Source organism: Phalacrocorax aristotelis, chromosome 10, assembly GCF_949628215.1.
Source record: "Phalacrocorax aristotelis chromosome 10, bGulAri2.1, whole genome shotgun sequence".
Taxonomy (NCBI): domain Eukaryota; kingdom Metazoa; phylum Chordata; class Aves; order Suliformes; family Phalacrocoracidae; genus Phalacrocorax; species Phalacrocorax aristotelis.
Window position 1 is genome coordinate 6,465,510 of NC_134285.1, and position 19,496 is coordinate 6,485,005.

At 54.5% G+C, this 19,496-nt stretch overlaps 2 protein-coding genes across 10 annotated transcripts in view; one reads left to right on the forward strand and one right to left on the reverse strand.

Moving 5' to 3' along the window:
* MAFK (MAF bZIP transcription factor K) lies at window positions 1-14,820 on the reverse strand. Of its 4 annotated transcripts, XR_012662455.1 has the most exons (5): window positions 14,728-14,820; window positions 6,626-6,705; window positions 4,593-5,454; window positions 448-574; window positions 1-224 (listed from the first exon to the last, which is right to left on the reverse strand). XR_012662455.1 is itself a non-coding variant. In XM_075104901.1 (3 exons), exons 2-3 carry the CDS (start codon window positions 6,659-6,661, stop codon window positions 5,020-5,022), a joined length of 471 nt encoding a protein of 156 aa, XP_074961002.1. In that variant the 5' UTR covers window positions 6,662-6,705; window positions 14,728-14,820; the 3' UTR covers window positions 725-5,019. The 4 variants fall into 4 exon arrangements, 3 of the variants coding, with proteins under 3 accessions (XP_074961002.1, XP_074961004.1, XP_074961005.1); XM_075104901.1 differs by lacking the exons at window positions 1-224; window positions 448-574 and having other exon boundaries at window positions 725-5,454; XM_075104903.1 differs by lacking the exons at window positions 1-224; window positions 448-574; window positions 14,728-14,820 and adding an exon at window positions 8,800-9,159 and having other exon boundaries at window positions 725-5,454.
* Window positions 13,046-19,496, forward strand: part of LOC142062488 (lysosomal alpha-glucosidase-like) — a 15,063-nt gene continuing 8,612 nt past the window's right edge. Inside the window, exons 1-3 of one of the 6 annotated variants that reach the window (XM_075104896.1) lie at window positions 13,046-13,170; window positions 18,548-19,085; window positions 19,287-19,432. In XM_075104896.1, coding sequence (XP_074960997.1) covers window positions 18,558-19,085; window positions 19,287-19,432 — 674 coding nt within the window. In that variant the 5' untranslated portion in view covers window positions 13,046-13,170; window positions 18,548-18,557. The other 5 variants (XM_075104895.1, XM_075104891.1, XM_075104890.1 and 2 more) reach the window with 5 other exon arrangements.

Here is a 19,496-nt window from a genome sequence, read left to right on the forward strand (position 1 = left end):
TTCATGAAGTTTATTCACAAGCAGTCGCACAGGGAAGCGGTGAAGGGACATTTCACAACCCAAAGGAGGGGAGGGGAGCATCTCTCTCCAGCACCGTGACCTGTCTTGCAGCACAGGGCCTCCAAGCCAGGAGTAGCCTTGCAGAGCCGGCCCTCAGCATCACGCAGGCAGGTGCCTGCTGAGCTATCGGCCTCCGCTTGTGCTACCGTAAATACCCGCACAGCCTGGGTTAGAAGAGATAAACTTGGTCTGAGCATGGGATCTACCAGACAAGCAGCTTAGACAGGAGCTATCCCTTGAGCGCATTCCAGATACACCAAGGAAGCACCACAGCAAGGCTGGGAGATGGGCGAGCCGGCTACGCCAGGCTGGGTCAGATGCTTGTAAAAGCCTGAGCAGCTGCTACGCTCGCCTTAGCCCAGCCCGCCTCCTTAAAACATCGCTCACCAGTAGCGCCGCAGCCGACAGTCAGCCGTATGCTGCACCAGGGATGGGCAGGCAAAAAAACCCGAGGAAAACACTCTGCTGAAGATCAATTCAAGCTCCAAAACGCTGACCATAGACCAGGGCAAGTCTGAAACCAGAAAATGCTTTATTGGAAAGGTACAAAAAAAACCAGTCACTGCAGCTAAATTTACAGCAATAAATTACGTTGTGGCTGTCAAGAGAAAGTAATGGACACATACACAGGGCTATTCGCCTTACAAACAGGAATCCACATTGCTTGGTATATCAATAATTTATTTTATAATAAAAAAGCAGCACAAAAATAAATATTGAAATGAAATTACTGAGTAACCACAGAGGATAGAATGAGCTGGTGATAAAAAACAACTTAAAACAGAAGACTTCTATCATTAAAAAAATGAAAGCAAGTATCCACCATCTACGGAAACACCCCAGCAGACTGAAATACAGACGAAGGAAAACAAATCCACATTACAAAAGTTCTTAGTTTTTGTTTTGTTTCTTTTTTTTTTTTTAAATAAAAACAATCATGACAATGAAGTTTAAATGATTTGAGAGAGAAAAAAATGCCACCTCCTCCGCCTCCCCGGGTCTGAGCCATCCAGAGGCCTGACTGCCCCGCACTCCCCTGGCATCGCGCCTGGCCCTGCCACAGCTCGCCTCCACACCGGCTCACCCGCCAGCACCTCGTCGCCCCCGAGCTGCGGTGTCACCCAGGTCTCTAAGCTTGCACTTTGCGGTCTCCTCCGGCAGACGGTAGAGTTGGGCAAGAGCAGAGACGCCGAGTTGCTTCAAAGGGATCTGGAGCTGCCCTGGAGGGAAAGGTTCCCCACTCCCAGTAGAGAGCACAGCAAACACGTCTACTAGAACTGAGATGTCCCTCCCGGTCCCTGCCCAACGCTTCTGTCTTCTCCAGCCCATGGTTCCCACGTCACACTGCGCATGGGGAGCAACCAAAGAAAGGCCAGGCCCAGGGGAGAGGATCCCAGCACTCAAACCCAGAGCCCCCACTCCTCAGTGGGGCGGGGGAGTACAAATTAAGAGGGGCAGAGAAGGGAGCCCCGGCATCCAAACTACTGCAGCAAAGAGACAAGCGAGAGGTATGGCTGTGGGGGAGCGCTGCTGGAGCTGCCTGGGCGACTCCGCAGGCAGCCAGCTCCCCACGCAGCGCTCGCCCTGGGTGTCAGGCTTGCAAGTGCAGGACGGAGAGAAAAACAAAACAAAACACAACAACAGAAACAAACCAAACCCCAGAGGAATGCAATGCGACAACCCCAAGCTGGAGGGCCCTCCAGGGTGGAGGAGCCAGGTCTCCAACGCAGTCAACAGCTTTCGGGTCATTCCTCCCTCCACGTTACCTTGCAATTCTGATCCCTCTGTGGAAGTTTAGCCAGGACATTTCATTCCCCTCCAGGTCACCACCCAGGGAGCCCTGGACTGGCAATTTCTTTTAATAAAGATTTACAGTATCAAACTTGGAAAAAAAATTTTTTTTTTTTTTTACGAAAAATCTGTACGATAAAATGTATATAATTATATATTTATATATATATTTCTCTCTCTTTAAATATTTCCACGTGGTCCTTATGGATATCCAATATGGATTACCTACCATGGCTATGGTATCAACAGCTTTAACAACACCCAGGCCTCTTGTTCTTTATCGAGTGACCAGAGATTTAAGTGCCTACCAGCACTAAACTAGCAATCACTTGGACAAGCCTTTGGCACCCTTCCAAGAACTGGAAAAAAAGGAATACTTGGCCACAAGGGAAGTGCCACGTAAAGATATGTTTCTCAACTCATTCCAACGGCAAGAAGACCCCACGGAACAAAGTTCGATCTCCTTCCCCCTTGGTGTGACCGGTCTGATTTCCCCGGCGCGGGGGTCAAGGGCAGCCAGAGGGTGTTCCTATCTAGCCAAGCATGTTATGGAGCTCTGGAGCTGTTTTAAAGACTGGAAGCATTTGGGCATTTTCAAGTCAACTGGCCTTTTTCATTAAAGTTTGCATTTAAAGCCCCAACAGTGCCAGGAGTCTCCATTTTGCCTGTTTTTGGAGGCACCTGTAAGGTCTGGGAAAGTTTCCAATGTCTGTGAGCTGGAGAACATGAGAGGACCAGGAAATGACAGTAACATCTTTCTCTTCCTCAGCTTCTGCTGTGGGAGTCAATAACTGGTACTGATACACAGGACATCGATCTGCCTGTTTGGAGATAGGGAGGGAGTGGAGGAGAAATGAGGTAACGCTAAGTGTCATCCAAACTCTACATGTTGGAAAAATCACTTGAAGGAAACTCCCTGCTCCCCTCCATAACACGTGGATCTGGCAGGGGTAACGAGCCTTCAGGAAGCGTTTCACTTACACCCTTTCTGGCTCAGTAAGGTCACGGATGTTGATGTTGAGGACTGAACGAGAACCAAGTCTGAGGTTTCTCTCTTCATTAACCTATTTCACAAAGGACCCTCCTGGGAAATCCAGAGACTCCAATGACAAGGTGAAAAAAAAGAAAAAGCAAGCTAACAACTTCTTCCAAAGACAAGTAGGGCTTCACTAAATTTCTACAAACTTACTGCCATTCAAGGCAAGACAAAGCCTCATACAACAAATTATACTGGGTGTCAGATGCCAGTTCACTGTCCCCTTTGCAACAACGGTGGCACTTGATTATTCTCTTTCAGTCCAAAACACTCGTGAATTCTCCGTGATCTTTGTTTTCTGTTCTGGAGCGCAAATCCTCTAAGCTCTTCTCCTCATCTTAAACTTCAGCCATCTCATTCCGCTCTCACCTGCATGACAACAGGCATCGTCCATTCCACAAGTCTCTGACCTGCCCCGCAAAACTCACAGTCCCTTTTCTTTCCTACTTCAAAAAGAAAAAAAAACAACAACAAAACACACGAACACCAACATAGCTATTTTTTTTTTTTTTACAGTGACCTGGAAACATTCATCTTTTCAGTGCTGCTGTGCAACAGCAGAATCTCTCCTTTTGGCCTCCCACCTCCTGCCCACTGCCAAGCCAGAAATCGCTCTTCCAAACCATTGCTCAGAGCCATACAAACGACTTCTCAATCCCAATTCTTCTGTCCCCTACACACACACCACCCCCGATTTTCCATCCTGCCCTCCGTGCGCCTCTCGGGATAATTCACCCATTCCCAAGAGAAAGCAACAAGTTTCAGGGTCACATTCACACAGGTTGTCTGAACACCGTGGGTTGTACACCGTACTCTTTGGATCCCAACTTCAGCGCCTGACATGCCACGGAGAGGAAAAGACTCCTCCAGCTCCCACCCAACCTCCCATAGCCCTTCTCTGGTCGTCAAAGACTGGTGAGCCCAGCTCTCCAGCTGGGATGTTCATTGCTAACCTACCAATGCGTTTGTCAAAGAGGAGGCTCTATAACTTCTCTCCTCCCGTCTGAACACTACTGCCCTCTCATTACACTTCAGTGCTTTAAAAACATCTTTCTGAAATATTCTGCACAAACCCCTTCTCATAGTGCTGATCCCAGCAGAACCGTCCCACCTTCTTGCAGCCAGTTCTGCCTCCACCCGATAATACTTGCAGCATTTTTCCTCCTCATCTCCCCTTCTCCTCCCCATCACACAGCTCTTCACAGCATTTACTGTGCCTCCTTCCCTTCAGCTTCAGGGAATCCAGAAAAAAAAAAAAAAAACAACCAACAAACCCAAAAAACAAAAAAGGCCGCTACTTCGAGATTGCGGATCAGTTGGAAGAAATAAACTGCATAAATATACCCAATTCACAGGCACACCTTAGGGAAGGAGCTATCAGGAAACCTGGGCTTGGAATACAGAAGGCTGCAATGTAGTTTTTATAGGCCACACAGGTAATGGGGCATATTAAAATATGTAAAATATATATTTTTCCATATTTTAACAGCATGGATTGAAAACAAAAGGTTATTCCTAATGGGTGTGGTCAGACCCAAGCATTAGTCTCCATCGTCCTCCCGCTCCCATCCACTCTTAGCAGGATGAAATCTAATCCAAAAGACTATATCCCTGCCCTCGTAATATCAGACGGAAGCGGGGAAGGTAGGGGAGACCCTTCTTACTGGGAGTAGGATGCCACTAAAGGAAACTCTTTTTCCCATACATTCATCTCACATGATGATTTCTACGGTCCATCTGTTTCCTGGCTCTTGGGCATCATTCACGAAGACTCCGGAGGCTCCTCAGGTATCTTCTCCCAGCTGGAAAGCTGCCCACAGCTGAGAGGGGTTTGGGGAGGCAAGGGGAAGGAGGAAGCAGATCTTGCAATTTGTACTGCATACAGAGCTCAAATCCTGGACACGAGAGGTTGATGGAGCCACCGAGTCCAGACAGAAGCAGCCAGTTAAGTTCCCTTTCTATGTTTGGGGTGGGTTTTTCCTTTTCTTTTTTTTTTTTTCCTCTATTTTTTGCACTTTTGGAAGAGAATTGATAAAATGCCAATTCTTGACACGACCAAGGACTCCAGAACAATGCGTAAGAGCCTTTTCCCCTCCCCTCTGAAAGGCTGCTAGTTCCCCCCACCGAGGGCACTAGGAGGCTGCTGAAAACGGCACAGAACTGGATGAGATTTCGGCTGATTTCACAATGGTGATGACACTGGTGGTGGCAACTTTGGTCGGGGTAATAGGCCCTCGCGCCACAGTACGAGCAAAGGTCTGGAGTGCTTCGTACTTGGAGCGCAAGGCGTCCAGCTCTAGCTTCATGCTGCTGTTTTCTCTGGCCAGCTTCTCCACCTCTTGCTGCAGCTCAACCCGCTGCCTCTCTAGCTCCTCTTTCTGAGTCACGCGCTTGATGCGGCAGCTGGCAGCGTAGCCCCGGTTCTTCAGCGTGCGCCTCCGCTGCTTCAGACGGATGACCTCCTCTTTGGTGAGACCCCTCAGGTGCTGATTCAGCTCCCGTACGGACATTGACACGAGTTCATCATCACTCAGCACAGGGGCATTCTCTCCTGACTCCTCCTTTACCTGCAAATATCAACAGCACAGGGGTAGCAACAACCCTAATGCGAACAGCTGTTCTGAACAGCAAAAAGAGACAGGCCAACCCTCAGCAACATGTCACCCCTACCTGGAAAACACCCCAGAAGCACTGTAAAGAGCACATGCTCCACTAAAACATCTAGATAAAACTTGGCAGAGATCTGCGCACTGCTGTTGTCTGGGTTTGGGGAACCCTCTTAGGCCAGGGAAAGTCGCAAGCCTTACATACCCAGTATGAACTGAACAGGGAGATTTTCAAGGAGATAAATGTAAAGCAGACTGAAACCCTTTGTGCTCCTTTGTCAGGACTCAGAATTCATACTGAATGCTAAAGATGGCACCTTCTCTCAGCATTATGCTGGGCCACCAGTGCAGCATCTCAAAAGCAGAATAGCCACTTGTACGCAGGGTTTAATTCAGCATTTTGTGGCTTTTCGTGAACAAAACCAGCCCTGCTCAGCTTCAAAGACCACAGCCTGATTTGGTTTTCCTGGTGCACAGGCCGGACTCTGAAGTTACAGCAAGGCGTCTTGTGCCTTTTTTTCAAGCGGGTTTGCTGCCACAGTTATTTTTAGAATCATAGAATCATTTAGGTTGGAAAAGAGCTTTAAGATCATTGAGCCCATAACCTTCAAGACCTCGTCCTTTCGCCTCTTCAGAGACTGCAGGATATCTGGAACAAAATGCTAAGACACTGGAAAGAAACTGCGACAACACATGCACAACCCATGCGCAGGCCACCACCAAGCTGGTATGTCCATGGCATTTACTCTCTCACAGATCTGGGAGACACCTGCTGAACACATCCCTTCCCCAGCACCTCCCAGTCCTGAGAGTAGAAGTACTTCATTGACAGGCCTGGGAGCACTGGTTTCAGGATGCTGCCAATACCTACTATAGTCAAAAGTCTCTTGGATAGCACCTGGGATATTCTAGCCTCATGCCATCCCAGAGGCTTTAGACTTCTTTCTTGGTATCACCAGTATTCTTCTACCCTAACCTTTCCTGTAGATTGTGGGAAATTGTATTGGCACCCATTTGTAAGAGTCTCTCAGAATGAAAAAGAGCAGTCATGTACGATCAACGTCGCATGGAGCATGGTTCTGCAACAGCCTCCCCTGCCTCCCAGCATCACCCAGTCAGCCTTCTTCCCTACCTTTAATGCCTTGTTCGGTTTGGGATTAGTCGTCATAACCTGAGCACAGTCTTCCGGACAAAACTGCTCAGAAATTGCAACTGGAAAAACAAAACAAGATTTTCAGGTTACAGTAATCTCAGCGATGAAGGTAGGAAGAAGATACCCCCAACACGCAGTCCAAATCCACAACTCAACCACCATTAAAATAACCACACAGTTGTTTAAAACACTGGGATGGATTCAGAGTGCAGTTTACCCCATTCAGATACAAGAAATAAATTTGTGTTGGTAAGTGCATTGCTTTTTAACACTGAAGACCACATATTTTGCTGTTAACTATGCCCAGATTAAGCAATGAAGACACGGCAGGGAGGGGGGAAAGGATACCAGCTCCCCCCCCCCCGTAAACAGGTTACGCTACCCACCATGCACCGCCTTGCAATATGCCGCCCCTTCTCAAGGGGAGCGTGGAGCGTGGCCTCCCAGGGCCAGTGACTCGCTCACCTCCCTCCAGAGGAATCCCAGACGCCCAGAATGGCCTATTAGGGACTGAATTAAGAGTTACCTCCGCTCATAAAAGGCACTGAAAAGCCACAAGACAACAACTCCCTTCGTTCTTATTTTGATTATTATTAACCCAGCTCGAAATTGAATCAGCAACCCAGAAAGAAGCTCCCTGGTCTGTAATCTGCTTTCAGTGCCATCCCCACCCAAAGGAGACACTACCAGAAAACCCAAACAACAGAAACAAAAGCCCCCCGATAACAAAGCAAGGCAGGAGTTCGCCTCTCTCAAAGCACCAAGAGTGTTGCTTCCCAATCCTCTCGGCCTCAGGCTGTGAGAGCTGACCTGCCTGATATTTCTAGTGACATGGAAGCACGTCCACCGACAGAGAGACCATCCCCTGCTGAGCTGCTGCCCTTCACTCTCACCTTAGCCAGCGACTACACCCCTTCGATCAGCGCCTTGCAGAAAACCCACCTGCCCGCACCTCCATCCAAAACCTTCACCCCGCAGTGACGGCAGCACGGCGGTCTGTCAGGTACCTACCGCGAGAGAGGGGACCGCAGCCGTGCCACCATCACAGCCTCTGCCTATCGCTCCCCCCGTGGGGAGGGTGCAAGGTGCCGGTGCCCCCCGGCGCGCGGCTTCGAGGGTTGCACACCCAGCAGCACCGCAGAGCGCGCAGCCTGTCTGGCGGGAGTCCTCTCTCTGTCTCTTCCCCCCCTCACCAGCCCAGCCCAAACCCTCCCCATTTCCACGTCTGCATCGTGTCACACATCCTAATCATTCATGAAAAATCTAGCCAAAGCATCCCAAGCATGATTCCCTTCTGATAGTTGCCATGGTGACCTTGGGAAAGTAGCCAACCCGGAGACAGTCGCCATGGAAACAGAGAAGCCCAAAAGCAATAATGACTTCAGGTCATGTCTGTGCAAAGACATCACGAGGTCGTCGGAGAGTAAACAAACTCATTCATATCTGCAAACAGGGGGTGGCGGGATCCGGGGGGCGCAAAGGTGGGGTGCGGGGACCTGCGGAGCAGGGTGGGTGAAGGTGCTGGCTCAGCCCGCTCTGCTGTCACTTGAATTTTATCACTTGAGACACCTCATCGTCACATGTCTTACGTAAAAATCAAGATGAAGAGTGGGATGGGGGGGGAAATAGTCCCCTAAGTGCAAAGCTGCAAGATACTATCCTAGATATTAAGGAGCATATTTAGACACCTCCTCTATTTTTAAGCCTGAGACAGCACAGCTCTCCATGTCTGGAGGAGGGACAAGGACAGCCGCACAGCGCACAAGCCAAGATGCTCTGTGATGAATGGACCACTTACAGCAACTGGTGTGCGCTGCGTTTTCTAGAGCATCATCGAGCCTTTCCCTTCTCTCCTCCGGCACGAAACCCCACCCCAGGCACACCTCTGGCAGCCCCTGCCTCACCGAGGCCTCTGGAGCGGGCTGGACACAGGGCAGGGGAGCAAGTCCCAGTCCCCAGCAGCTGCCTCCAAAGGACGAGGACGCACCCAACCTCTGACTGCTGCCACGCTGCGTGTTTTGCACGAGGGCTGACTGCAGGCAGGCGGGCAGGCAGGATCTCCTGTGAGCACAGGCGCCTCTTCAGACCCCAGCACTGCCCAATCGCCGCCCATCACTTCCCCTCCACGCTGGGCGTTCGCCGCCCACCCCTACCTCCAGGCCAGAGGCGCAGACGTAGGCGCTAGCACGGAGGAGGAAGGAAAAAGCTCCTCGTCTTGGCCAAACGGTCCCGGCAAGTTCAGGAGAGCAGAGGCGCTGCCAGTGCGTAAAGGAAACGGCCGGCAGCCCCCTCCCTGCAGACGCCGCGGGCCGCGCAGGCAGTTGGTGCCATAGTTATGCAGTGAGTCACCAGCTGTTTACAGAGTTTGAGAGCTCACATTCCCACAGCATCAGAAACTCTTCCTTCCCTCGGCATCCCCCCTCCCTCGCCGCCCCCATCCCTACAAGGAAAGGGGCATGCTGCCGTCCCTCTGGCGGCACTCCGTGCTGCTAAAACCGGAAAAGGAAAGTCAGAAAGGAGGGGGAGGCCGATGACAGACCCGTCACACCCACCGATTACACAAAAACCCTTTTGATCCTCACCCAGTGCGTCTTCAAAGCACTTTCTACGCCAGCCGATGGAAAAACTGAACAGGGCCGCTTGGCTGCACGGAGATGGAAAGAAATGTAAAATATCATGGAAAACAAGAGCCGAGGGGCGAGGTTGCCTCCGGTGGGGGTCAGCGTGCAGGCTCACCTGCCACCCCGAGCAATGCTACAGCTCCAGGTGACAAAACCCCTTCTGGTCACCTGTTGCTCCGTGTCACCAAAGCAACATCTCCTTACCCTGCACATTCCTTAGTGGACGGCACAGATGCCTTCACACTCAGCCTTCACGCTCAGTATGAGGTTTTGTGCTGCACACCTCTCTCCCCCTGCACACCAGAGCACCCCGGATGGGCCAGTATGCCTCCAAGATGGGCTGGGATCCATCCTATTGCACCAGGAGTGATGCGCCAAAGCCGCTGCTGGCAGAGAGATGAGCAAGGAGGTTCAGGGCACCGTCAGGAATCACGACGCCAGGCCCTCTTCAAACAAGGGCAGGAGATGGGGGTCTGCCCCCACCCTAAGGGCAGGATTTGGTAGCGCAAGCAGAAGCACCAAAACAAGCTCAGCTCTCGCACTCAGACACGAGTGCCAGTGCGAGTCTTATCTCTGCGCTAGGTGAGCCCACAGGTGTGGTGCGGGCTCTGCTCAAAACCGATACAACAGTCTCAACCGTCACCAACAGCCCTCCAGGGCCTTGTGCTCTGTCTCTATCTCCCTACCTACAAAATCCTTCCCATCAGGACTATTTGGGACTATTCAGCTACCAACAACAAGCAACTGAAACCAGCACAGCGTCTCCCGCATTTAGGGGGCAAAACCCTGTGACAAAAATCGTAAACCATCCTGCAAACATGTCATATCCAGCAGCGTTCCCTAAACAGGCTGCACAGGGGTCTTCTGGGACCCTGCCTGCAATTTGATTACTAGAACCCTTTTAGTCTTTACCCTACTCCTGCCCTTCTTTTCTTAATTGCATTTGCTGCATCACTTCTAAAATTAGGAGCTCAGCTTTTTGGAACAAGGACTGCATTACATCTCTATTCTGTAAGCAGTACGACACACTTTGAATGCTACATAAATAAAGCAGCGAGTAGTAATACACCAACTGTAAGGGGCAAAGGCTTTTCCAGTGCAGTTCCACACTGGTATCTAAAGCAAGCATTTTGACTGTGCATTACATAAAGAGCCCTTGTAATCCTGCAATAAAGTTACCCATTGACAGCCTTGCCAACGCCCTCTCCCTCTCTCAGACGACTCCTAAGCCTCTTGCAGCATCATCCCAAACACCTGGAGGTCTCAGGCTGACACCCCAAGCCCAATGACCTTAGCTTGGACTGTTCCTTTGATCTGAAAGGGGAAGACGGCAGAAAGCCTGACTTGGGCAGAGGTAGGACAGAGCTTTCCACACAAGGCTTGCAATTAAGAAAGAAAACATGCCAGAATGAAATTTTAGACTTTCCACGCTACAGGGCTTTCACAGCGCATTACGCATTAAGGAATTACTATAAAGTCACTGCCGACACCCGACAACTGGCGATGAACTCAAATTTTAAAACTCTTTTTACACTGAAAGACAAACCCCAGCCAGAACATGAGTGCCTGGCAGACAGCCCTGCTGGTGTTTAGCTTCCATCCTCAGACACATACAGCAAACTGAAAACATGCAACCCTCACCTTCAGCCAGGCCAGCAATGACTTCCAGAGGGCAGAAAAACAGCATAAGGTTCAAGCAGCAATGGGGATCTCTGTCATCGCATCTCAATTCAGCACCGACAGTTATGCGGGGAATACTCTACTCATTCCCAACACAGCGATTTAATTCCCAGGCAACCGTTTTAGTCAAGTTACCCAAATTTCTCATTTATCCACAAGCTATTCCCAGCTCCACAGCTCTAGCCAAACAGATGCGCCTACCAAGGATAACATGAGAGCTGACAGGTGAGGGGAACTACAGATGCTTAAATCTTCGTCGCCGTGCCTCTGCCGCTCCAAGGCATGAGACGGATTCCCAGCACTTTGCAGCATGGTAGGCAGAGCACCATCCCTCTCCCCATCATTCAAAAAGCCATTCTCCTGCTCTGACAATCTTCACACATCCTGTAAGGCAGACTGACGCTTGTCACTCATTTGTAATGACAGCGGGGTGGGACGGGCTGATGGTGTGAATCAGAGAGTAGAAGCATATGTGAGGCAATATATTTGACATGAAGAGAGAGAAGACACAAGGAGGGGGTGAGTCACTGTTTACTGTTCTAGAGGAGCTCCACGCAGCCCTCGCCCAGCTGGCCAGCTTTCCATTTCCCTTATGGATCGGAACCAGCATCCAGAAGCAAAGAGGAGATTCAGGAACCTTCAGAGTGCATTTGAGAGCTGCCAGGACACGGCTCTCTGAGGCGCTCTCTGGGGAAGCCTGGACACAGATCAGACAGTCTTCAGTGGTTTGGTAAACAACCTAGTCAGATGCTGCAGATAGCCTGTGGTTAGGAGCAGAGGATACAGAGTACCAGGAGGGTACACTTGTGTGTCACCTCAGAAAATTCACGGAGGAGGTGGCTGAAGGGGAAAGGTATGCAGCAGACAGCCCCGGTCCTGACGAGCATATAGCATGTTTCCATCGCATGCTTATAAAACGCGGTGACGGAGCTACAGCAGAATTGCGCCTCAGCATCACTAGCCCAGAGATGCATCTCCCCCAGACAGCTGAGTTGAGCCATGGAGCAACAAATAACTTGCTTGTACGCAAAGATGGATCCCGGGTCAGAGCTGGGATTCCTAACTTGACTGCTCCTGACCCCACGTGCCAGCCACCGAGTCAGACATCTTCACCGACGGCTAATAATGGAGCAAAATGGCATCACTATTCAGGGTCCTGCAATATCATGAAATAGTGGGATTTGCTATACAACCCATCCCTCCGCTCGGGAGCTTAGCGGCAGGGTAATCGCTCTCATTACTGCCTTTTCTCCCTCAGTTCTTGTGTGATGGCCGCAGAGCGCTGCATCGCTTTGTGCTTTTTTTGTGCTTGGAAAACTCTGCCTGAGTTTGAAGATAGCCTGAAACAATAGCTCAGGCAGAAGTGGAAAGTGCTTGTTCATCTCTACAGAGTGCTGAGCCTGAAACTTCCTGATAATTGAAAGTGCTAGTGCCGCTCAAGTATTCCACAGCTGGGTGTTTACAAAAATGCTCAGTGAGCGAGCTTATTCCACAAACCCCAACTGCCACAGGGGCCAGCGCTCCCAGCTGTCCTTTCTTTGCTTCCCAAACATATCACACAGCTAGAGACTTTCAGTACCAAGTTCTGCAACGCATTCCATGCCATTAATCATCTTCCAATGATGATGGAAATAAGAGTGTTATCAAGCTGATCTGTATTTTTCCCTTTCAGGAGGCACACAGCGGTACTGAACTCCTTGCTGCAACAGATTGCCAAGACAAGCGACGGCGCAGAAATGAGATAAAACATGACAAAGCACACTGTCCTTGACAGGCAAGCAAAAAAAAAAGTTTTTAAAAAAAAAAAAGCTAAGAAATCTCTGCCTCTGGTTCAGAAACACTTGCAAAGCAGGGTACAAGCCTGGCATAACATCTAACACGGCTTAGGTACAAAGCCCTGACAAGCTCAGAGCCCGCAGAAGCGGGCAGGGTGTCCTGACAGTGAGAGTCACCGCACGCCCCAATCTTGCGGCAATCGCCCCGTTGCTGCCGGACCGTGCCATCCGGCCCCTCCGCCGGGTACAAGCAGAGTTAACTCGGGTGCCGCGCAGCCCTGCGTGCTGCCATTGGGCAACCGCAGCGTCCATCACCTCTAGGAAGTGACTGCACGAGGAAGGCTTCTCCGAGGAAGGCTTCCCCGCAGGCAGCACCTCGTACACGCGGAAGGAGAGGGGGCAAAGCGGAGGAACGCGCGCCTGTTTCACCAGTGAGAAAAATCACAAGGTAAATTCATTTGCTGCTAGAACCCTGACAGCACCACGGCGCAACGTGCCGGGCTAGGGTGCAGGGCCGCGCTTCTCGACGGACAGGGCTTATAAAGACCGAAAGTGCAAGAAAAAGGCGTGCAGCTTTCTGGGGAAAACGCTTTCCTCTTACCAGCTCCCCCCGCCTCTGCAGTCTCGGCTCAGCTCTAGGACCACGCTGGCAAAGGAGGGGGCGGCCAGGTGAAAGCGAAAACGGAGGCCTCTCCCTTTTCTGTAACAACTTTGCCCAAAGGGGGCTCGTTCCTAATTTGAGACCTCGTGGCCTGCTTTCGGCAGAATCTGTAAAATAAATCCTCCACGGAGCAGCCCGCGAGGGAGGGGAGCGGGCTCTCAGCCTGAGGAAGAGGAGGAAGGAGGCCTTTCTCAGACAGATCCTGACACACCGTGAGAGTTCAGAGATCTCAGTTCCCCTCGCTCACAGCCTGGATGTTTCCCCAAGCTCATGCCGCCGCCTTCACGGGGAGCCCGTTAGAGGTTCCCCCCACCCACCCCACTTCTGACTAAACCCCCAAACCACCCCGCGCCCACCAGACAGTCACACGACAGTGCCCGCTCCCGGAACGTCACCATCCCCCGTCCTCCCGCTGGCGTGTCCCGGGGTGACCGCAGAGCACCCTTGTTTTCAGAGCTTCCCCCTCGCACACGCACCCCTCCCCACGGGCTCCGGGACCAGTACACCACATGCCTCTCTTTCCCCCCCCCCACCCCAACCCAAAAAGAAGCCGTGACCGGGAGAGATAAGCCCTCCCCGAGCAGCCCCGGCCCCCCGGCGGCTGCTCCCACCCGATAAGGCGGGGCGGGAGCGACTCTCCGGGGCCGCCGCACGCCGCCGCCACGCCGCCCGGCACCGGCTGCGCCCCGGCTCCCTCCGTACTACAAAAGCGGCTATTTTTAGACGGCGGAGCGCGCGGCGTCACAACAGGTTTCCTCGCATGTATTTTAAGAACCATTCAAAGACAGAGGCAGGCTGTACGCTCGTCCTCGGGAGGGGGGGGAAATAAAAATAATAACAAGGGAGCGGAAAGCATCGTCCGGGCGCGATCGCGCCGTCCCCTCCCGAGGGGTCCCGGCGTCCCCCGGGGCGTCGCCGGCCCCGTCCCGCGGGCGGTTGAGCGGCGCCGGGCGTGAGAAGGCGGGGAAGGGGGTGACCGCTGGTCCCCGGGGCCCGCCGAGCCCCCGCCCCGGCTCCCCGGGCCGAGAGGCCGCCGGGCAGGGCGGGCAGCGCTCCCCCCGGTGTGTGCCCCCCCACCGCCGCCCCGCCGGGGCCCACGTGCGCGCCCGCCCGGCCCGGTGCGAGGGGCGGCGGCACCACGTGCCCGGCGCGGTGGTGACTCAGCACTTTTACCTCAGCCGCCCCGCCCGACCGGACCGGGCCGGACCGGACCCACCCGCGATAACCCCCCCCTCACCTCCCTCCCCCTCCCCGATCGGCGGCAGCGATCGGCCGCCCCCCATACCCCCACCGCTCCGACCCCCCCCCCCCGCCCCCCCGCGCCGCGCCCCGGCGGCTCCTCACCTGCGTGCCGGCGGGAGCGCGCGCGCGCGCGCCCGGGGCGGGGGCGGCGGCGGGGGGCGGCGGCGGGGGGCAGCGGGGGCGGCGGCGGCGGCGGGGGCGCTGCGCGGCTCCCTCCCTCCCTGCCAGCGAGTCCCGCGGACAACAACAAGCGCGGGGCGGCCCCCTCCCCCCCGCCGCGCCGCCGACCAACCAGCGCCCCCGCCGCTTCCGGCATGGCGCGTCACGCCGCGCGTCACCCCTCCCGGCCACGCCCCGACGGCGACGCGTCACCCCTCCTCGGCCACGCCCGCGCGGTTCATTCATGGGGAAGGGCGCGGAGAGGGGGGCGGGGCGTCGTCGCTGCCGGCACGTAGCTGCCCCCCCCGCTCCCCGGCCTGTGCAGCGCCGAGCACCGCGACCCCGACCCCCTCCCCTTGGCCGGGCTCCGTGCGGGGCCTTCGCCGAAACCTCCCGCAGGCCCCGAATCGCCCTGATGGCGGGGGTCGCGGCGTGCCCGTGGGGCCTTGCACCCCCACAGGTGGGTGGGTTCGCAGCGGGCCGGGGCGGGCGGCGGCGGGGGATCGCGTCCGGGACACCGCGAGGCCCCCCGGGGTGATCGGAGGCGGTTTTGGTCCCCGGGCTCCATGAGGGGGCCACTGGCTGGGCTTGCCCTCCTCCACCGGGTACCACACCAAGGCTTCGCCCTGGCACTGCAGGGTCACGGAGTCCCCCGAGCGCTGCAACAGGGCCAAATCCCACTCCGGGGCCAGATCCTGCGCCCAGTCCTTGCTCTTTGCTTGTGCAACCACGAGAGCTGCTAGCACAACACTCTGACCCCAATGGCGTGAGCAGCATTGCGTACCCCAGGAACATCCACTAACGATGAAAGCGCATCCAAAAAATGTAGTAACACAGGTGGCTGACCAAACCCAACTGCCTCCATCAAAACTGGGCTCCCTTTGATTTTTTTGTGTCCATAACTATATTAGAAAGTCTATGTCGGCCCATGCAATTTGTCCTTTCCAGCCTCGGGGCCAAACGTCCTCACTGGAGCGGACCTAAGGGCACCAGTTGACACTTTGAGTAAGATCCCGTCTTTCACTGCTCCCTTTGCACAACAGGAGCTGCAAAACATGGGGAGCCCCACATCTGGCACAGCCCTACGGGTCTGTGCAGCTAGAGCGAGCCCTGGCTGAAGCGGGGTTTGGGCAGATGCACCACCCCACTGTTAAGAAACCCATATTTTTAATTGGGACTGAGCTAATGAGGCTGTTTAAAGCTCCTGGATGACGGCAGAAAGCTGGCGCCCGGTGTGAGTGCAACAGTGTTAGCCTTCACCTCTCCCAGATTTGCAGGCTCTGGCTGAAAACCTGCCCCGGGCGCTGGGAAGGGTTGAGCTCAGGGCTGGAGGGTGGATTTCACCCATCCCTGTGGTCCCCACTGATGCTTGTGAGGTTTGTCTCCAGATATTCTTTACATCTATGGGAGGTTCTGATGGCTCATGGAACCAAGAGAAGCAAGGAGAGGGGTGCTGGTGGTGGGACCCTAGGGGCCACTGATGTCCCCAGCATGGCCACCTGCCTCGCTGCCTTCTGCAGGTACTAATAACCAGCTGTCCTGCATCATCCAAGGCTTCTCCCTGAGACATCCATGAGATGGTAGTCCCCAAGGGCAGGAGGGATGGGTGGCTGCGTCCTGGGTGGGGGGGTCTCACTGTCAGTTGTGACAGCCCCACGTGCGGGGCTCACCGTAATTGAGGTATTTATCCTTCTCTTTGCAACAATGTGGGTTTGATGGATCACATACGGCAAACGGGGTTCCTGTTGCCTGAAATTCTGTTTCTGGGTGAATCGTCCTGTTCACAGCAGCTCTTATTTTTTGTTTTCATTCCCTGGGGAAAGCAACTCTGCTCCAAAGGTCTGTTGTCCTTTGCTGCTGACCTTTAGACTGCAGTGGCCTTCGACAGTAAACAACAAGCAGCTCTCCGGTCCCCCAAGAGTGGGAAAACCTGGGCAGGGAGTGTGCAATTATATACACTCGTTAACCAGATGAACAGGAGTACATAGGAGAAAGAACCTCTGGTGACAGCCTGGGTGGAAAAAGGGCTTTGCTTTGGGAAGTGTGGGGCTCTGTGGGTTTAGCCCACCTGCCGTGTGCTCAAAACATGCCCAGCATCACTACCTGAAGCCATGGTGCAGGATTCAACACAGGCACCTCTTTCACATTGCTTTGGGTTAAGTACTCTCACCCTAAAAGTTGGGTAGAGGCATTAACGCGCTGAGTTTTGAGACCCTGCGTGTACCCAGACTGGGGAAAATCTAAAAAAATCGCTATTTAAAAAATCGCTATCTATCTCCCATATTCTCCACCTCGGGGCTTTTGAACAGCACTGAGTGTAGTTACATATATTAAAAAAATCAAAAATACAAAGCACGCAGACCAGAGCAGCGAGCGTCTGAGAAGTCGCCGGAGAGGCGTGTGTGGAGGCGCTGCTACTAGAGAGTCGCGGTAGGAACTGCGCGTCTTGTAGGGTTTTTACGGTGGAGCAGGCAGAGCTGCAGCGGCTGGGAGCGCTGCCTGCCCGCTGCCCGCTGCCCGCAGCCACAATGTCAAGAGGAGACACGAGTGTGTAAGGGCCTGGCACGGCCGGAGCGGGGCGCAGGGAGGCCGGGCAGGGGGGTCCCGGGGTGCGGTGCCTCCCCGTGCCGGGCTGGGGAACCCCCACCCCACCAGTGCCACCGCTGCAGGGTGACATCGCATGGCATGAGCATGGGAGCATGGGCTGGGGGCATGCCGGGGTGGGTCTCCGAGGTTCGCACACCGAGCGCGACAGTGCTCAGCGGCTGCGGAGGGTGGGTGCTGCCGCCCCCCAAATGCCACCCACGCGTGGGGAGGTGCCCCGTGATTGCATAAAGCTGAGGCACTGCGTGGGGAAGGCGCTGCCACTCAGGAGTGGCTTCGAAGCCAGGCCCTGGCAGGTTGTTGAGCCATTTTGGTGCCGGAGCTGGGGGGAGCGCTGCCAGGGAATAAAATCTGCTTCTGGGGGAGAGCCGTTGTGCTGAGGTTTTGCAGATTACAGGGCGGAGGTAAGCAGGGTCTCAGTGCCTGTGGCGTGGGCAGGAGGTGGCAGGAGTAAAGTTGTGTCTCTTGTTTAAGGTGCTGAGATTGTTCCCTGCACTCAGCAGGAGCATGGGGGTCTCCTTCGCTTACAGTCCAGGAGATGTTTGCATGGGAGGTTGTTAAAACCAGATTTTATCATTGGGAAGCAAAGACTGGGGGCATATTCCCTGCCATCCCTCCCTGGGACTAAAACCTCTGACTCAGGGCTTTGGGCGCTAGCAGAGGATGCTCAGGAACAGAGCAGGGGTAGAGGATGCTCTGCACCTTGGAGCCACAGTTCCCAGCACCACGACTCTGCTCTGATGGGCAGAGTGAGCTCGGTTTTGTTTGCAGCTTCCAGAAACGCTGCAACCCATAAATTCACACCTGGGAAAAACTCCTTGAGGGGCCGCTCTGCCACCCCCTGAGAGCAGGCAGGGTTCAGGTGGATGGTGCTTTGTCCCTTGGGGCTGCTGGAGGGTCATGTGGCAGCGTCTCTTCACACTCCAGCAGGCTCAGGACCACCTGACCCTGGGTGACCCAAAGCCATCCTTTGCCGAGTTTGCTGAGCACATATTAGCTGAGGGCACAGACATCATGGTGCAAGGTGCCGAGGCAGGCAGAGGCACGCAGGATCTGCCTGAACCGCGGGCGTCGGGAGCAGGGATGCTGTCCTCGAGGCTCGGGCAAGCTCTCCCACTCTGACTCCTTCACACCTGCCTCCATCTCCCCCTCGCTCCAGCACCAGGACGATGAAGTCGTACCAGAAGCTGACGACGGCGATGCCGCAGCCAGTGGCATGCCGGGTGGAGGAGGAAGGGGCTGGCCCGATGCCCACTGGCCGCGGGAAGCTGGCCCCGTCATGGGTGGGCAGCGGGCTGCTGGTGGCTGCCATGCTGCTGAGCACCATCACTGTCTGGGTGCTTCGGCAAGTATCAGGGGGATGGCCTGGGCCCGCACTGCCCGCCAAATGTCTCCTGGTACCTGAAAACCACCGCTTTGACTGCTACCCGGAGCGGCGCGTGGTGGTGACCCAGGAGCTCTGTGAAAGCCGGGGATGTTGCTTCATCGAGAGCACCCCACCAGTGGGGGGCAAGCGGGGGATGCCCTGGTGCTTCTACCCCCCCGACTTCCCCAGCTACACCCTGGAGAGCCTCAACCAGACGGCGCTAGGCATGGTGGGGCTGCTGATGCGGAGGGAGAAGGCCTATTACCCCCGGGACATCGAGATGCTGAGGCTGGATGTGGAGTTTGAGACAGACACGCGGCTGCACATCAAGGTGAGTTCCCCTCTGGCTGCCCTCCAGTGCTCATGTTTGCACCTCCTGCACCCTCCATCCTATAGGTGACTGTCCCCTGCGCAGACTGAGTCTGGAAGCGACCCTGCTCCAGGCATGGCTGTATGTGGCCTCAATGAGCATCTCCAACCTTTCACCCTCTTCCTTTACTGGTCTTTAAAGCGTATTTTCTCCCCTTGGCAGATAACAGATGCGGCCAACCCACGGTATGAGGTTCCTCTCGAGATTCCCCGGGCGATGAAGAGAGCGGAAAACCCCATCTACAGCCTGGACTTCTCCTGGGACCCCTTTGGTGTGCTGCTGCGGCGCAGGGCAACAGGGACGGTGCTGTAAGAACCCACCTCCTCTGCATCCTGCAGCGGGTGGGGGAAAGCTCATCCCACCCTAGGCAGG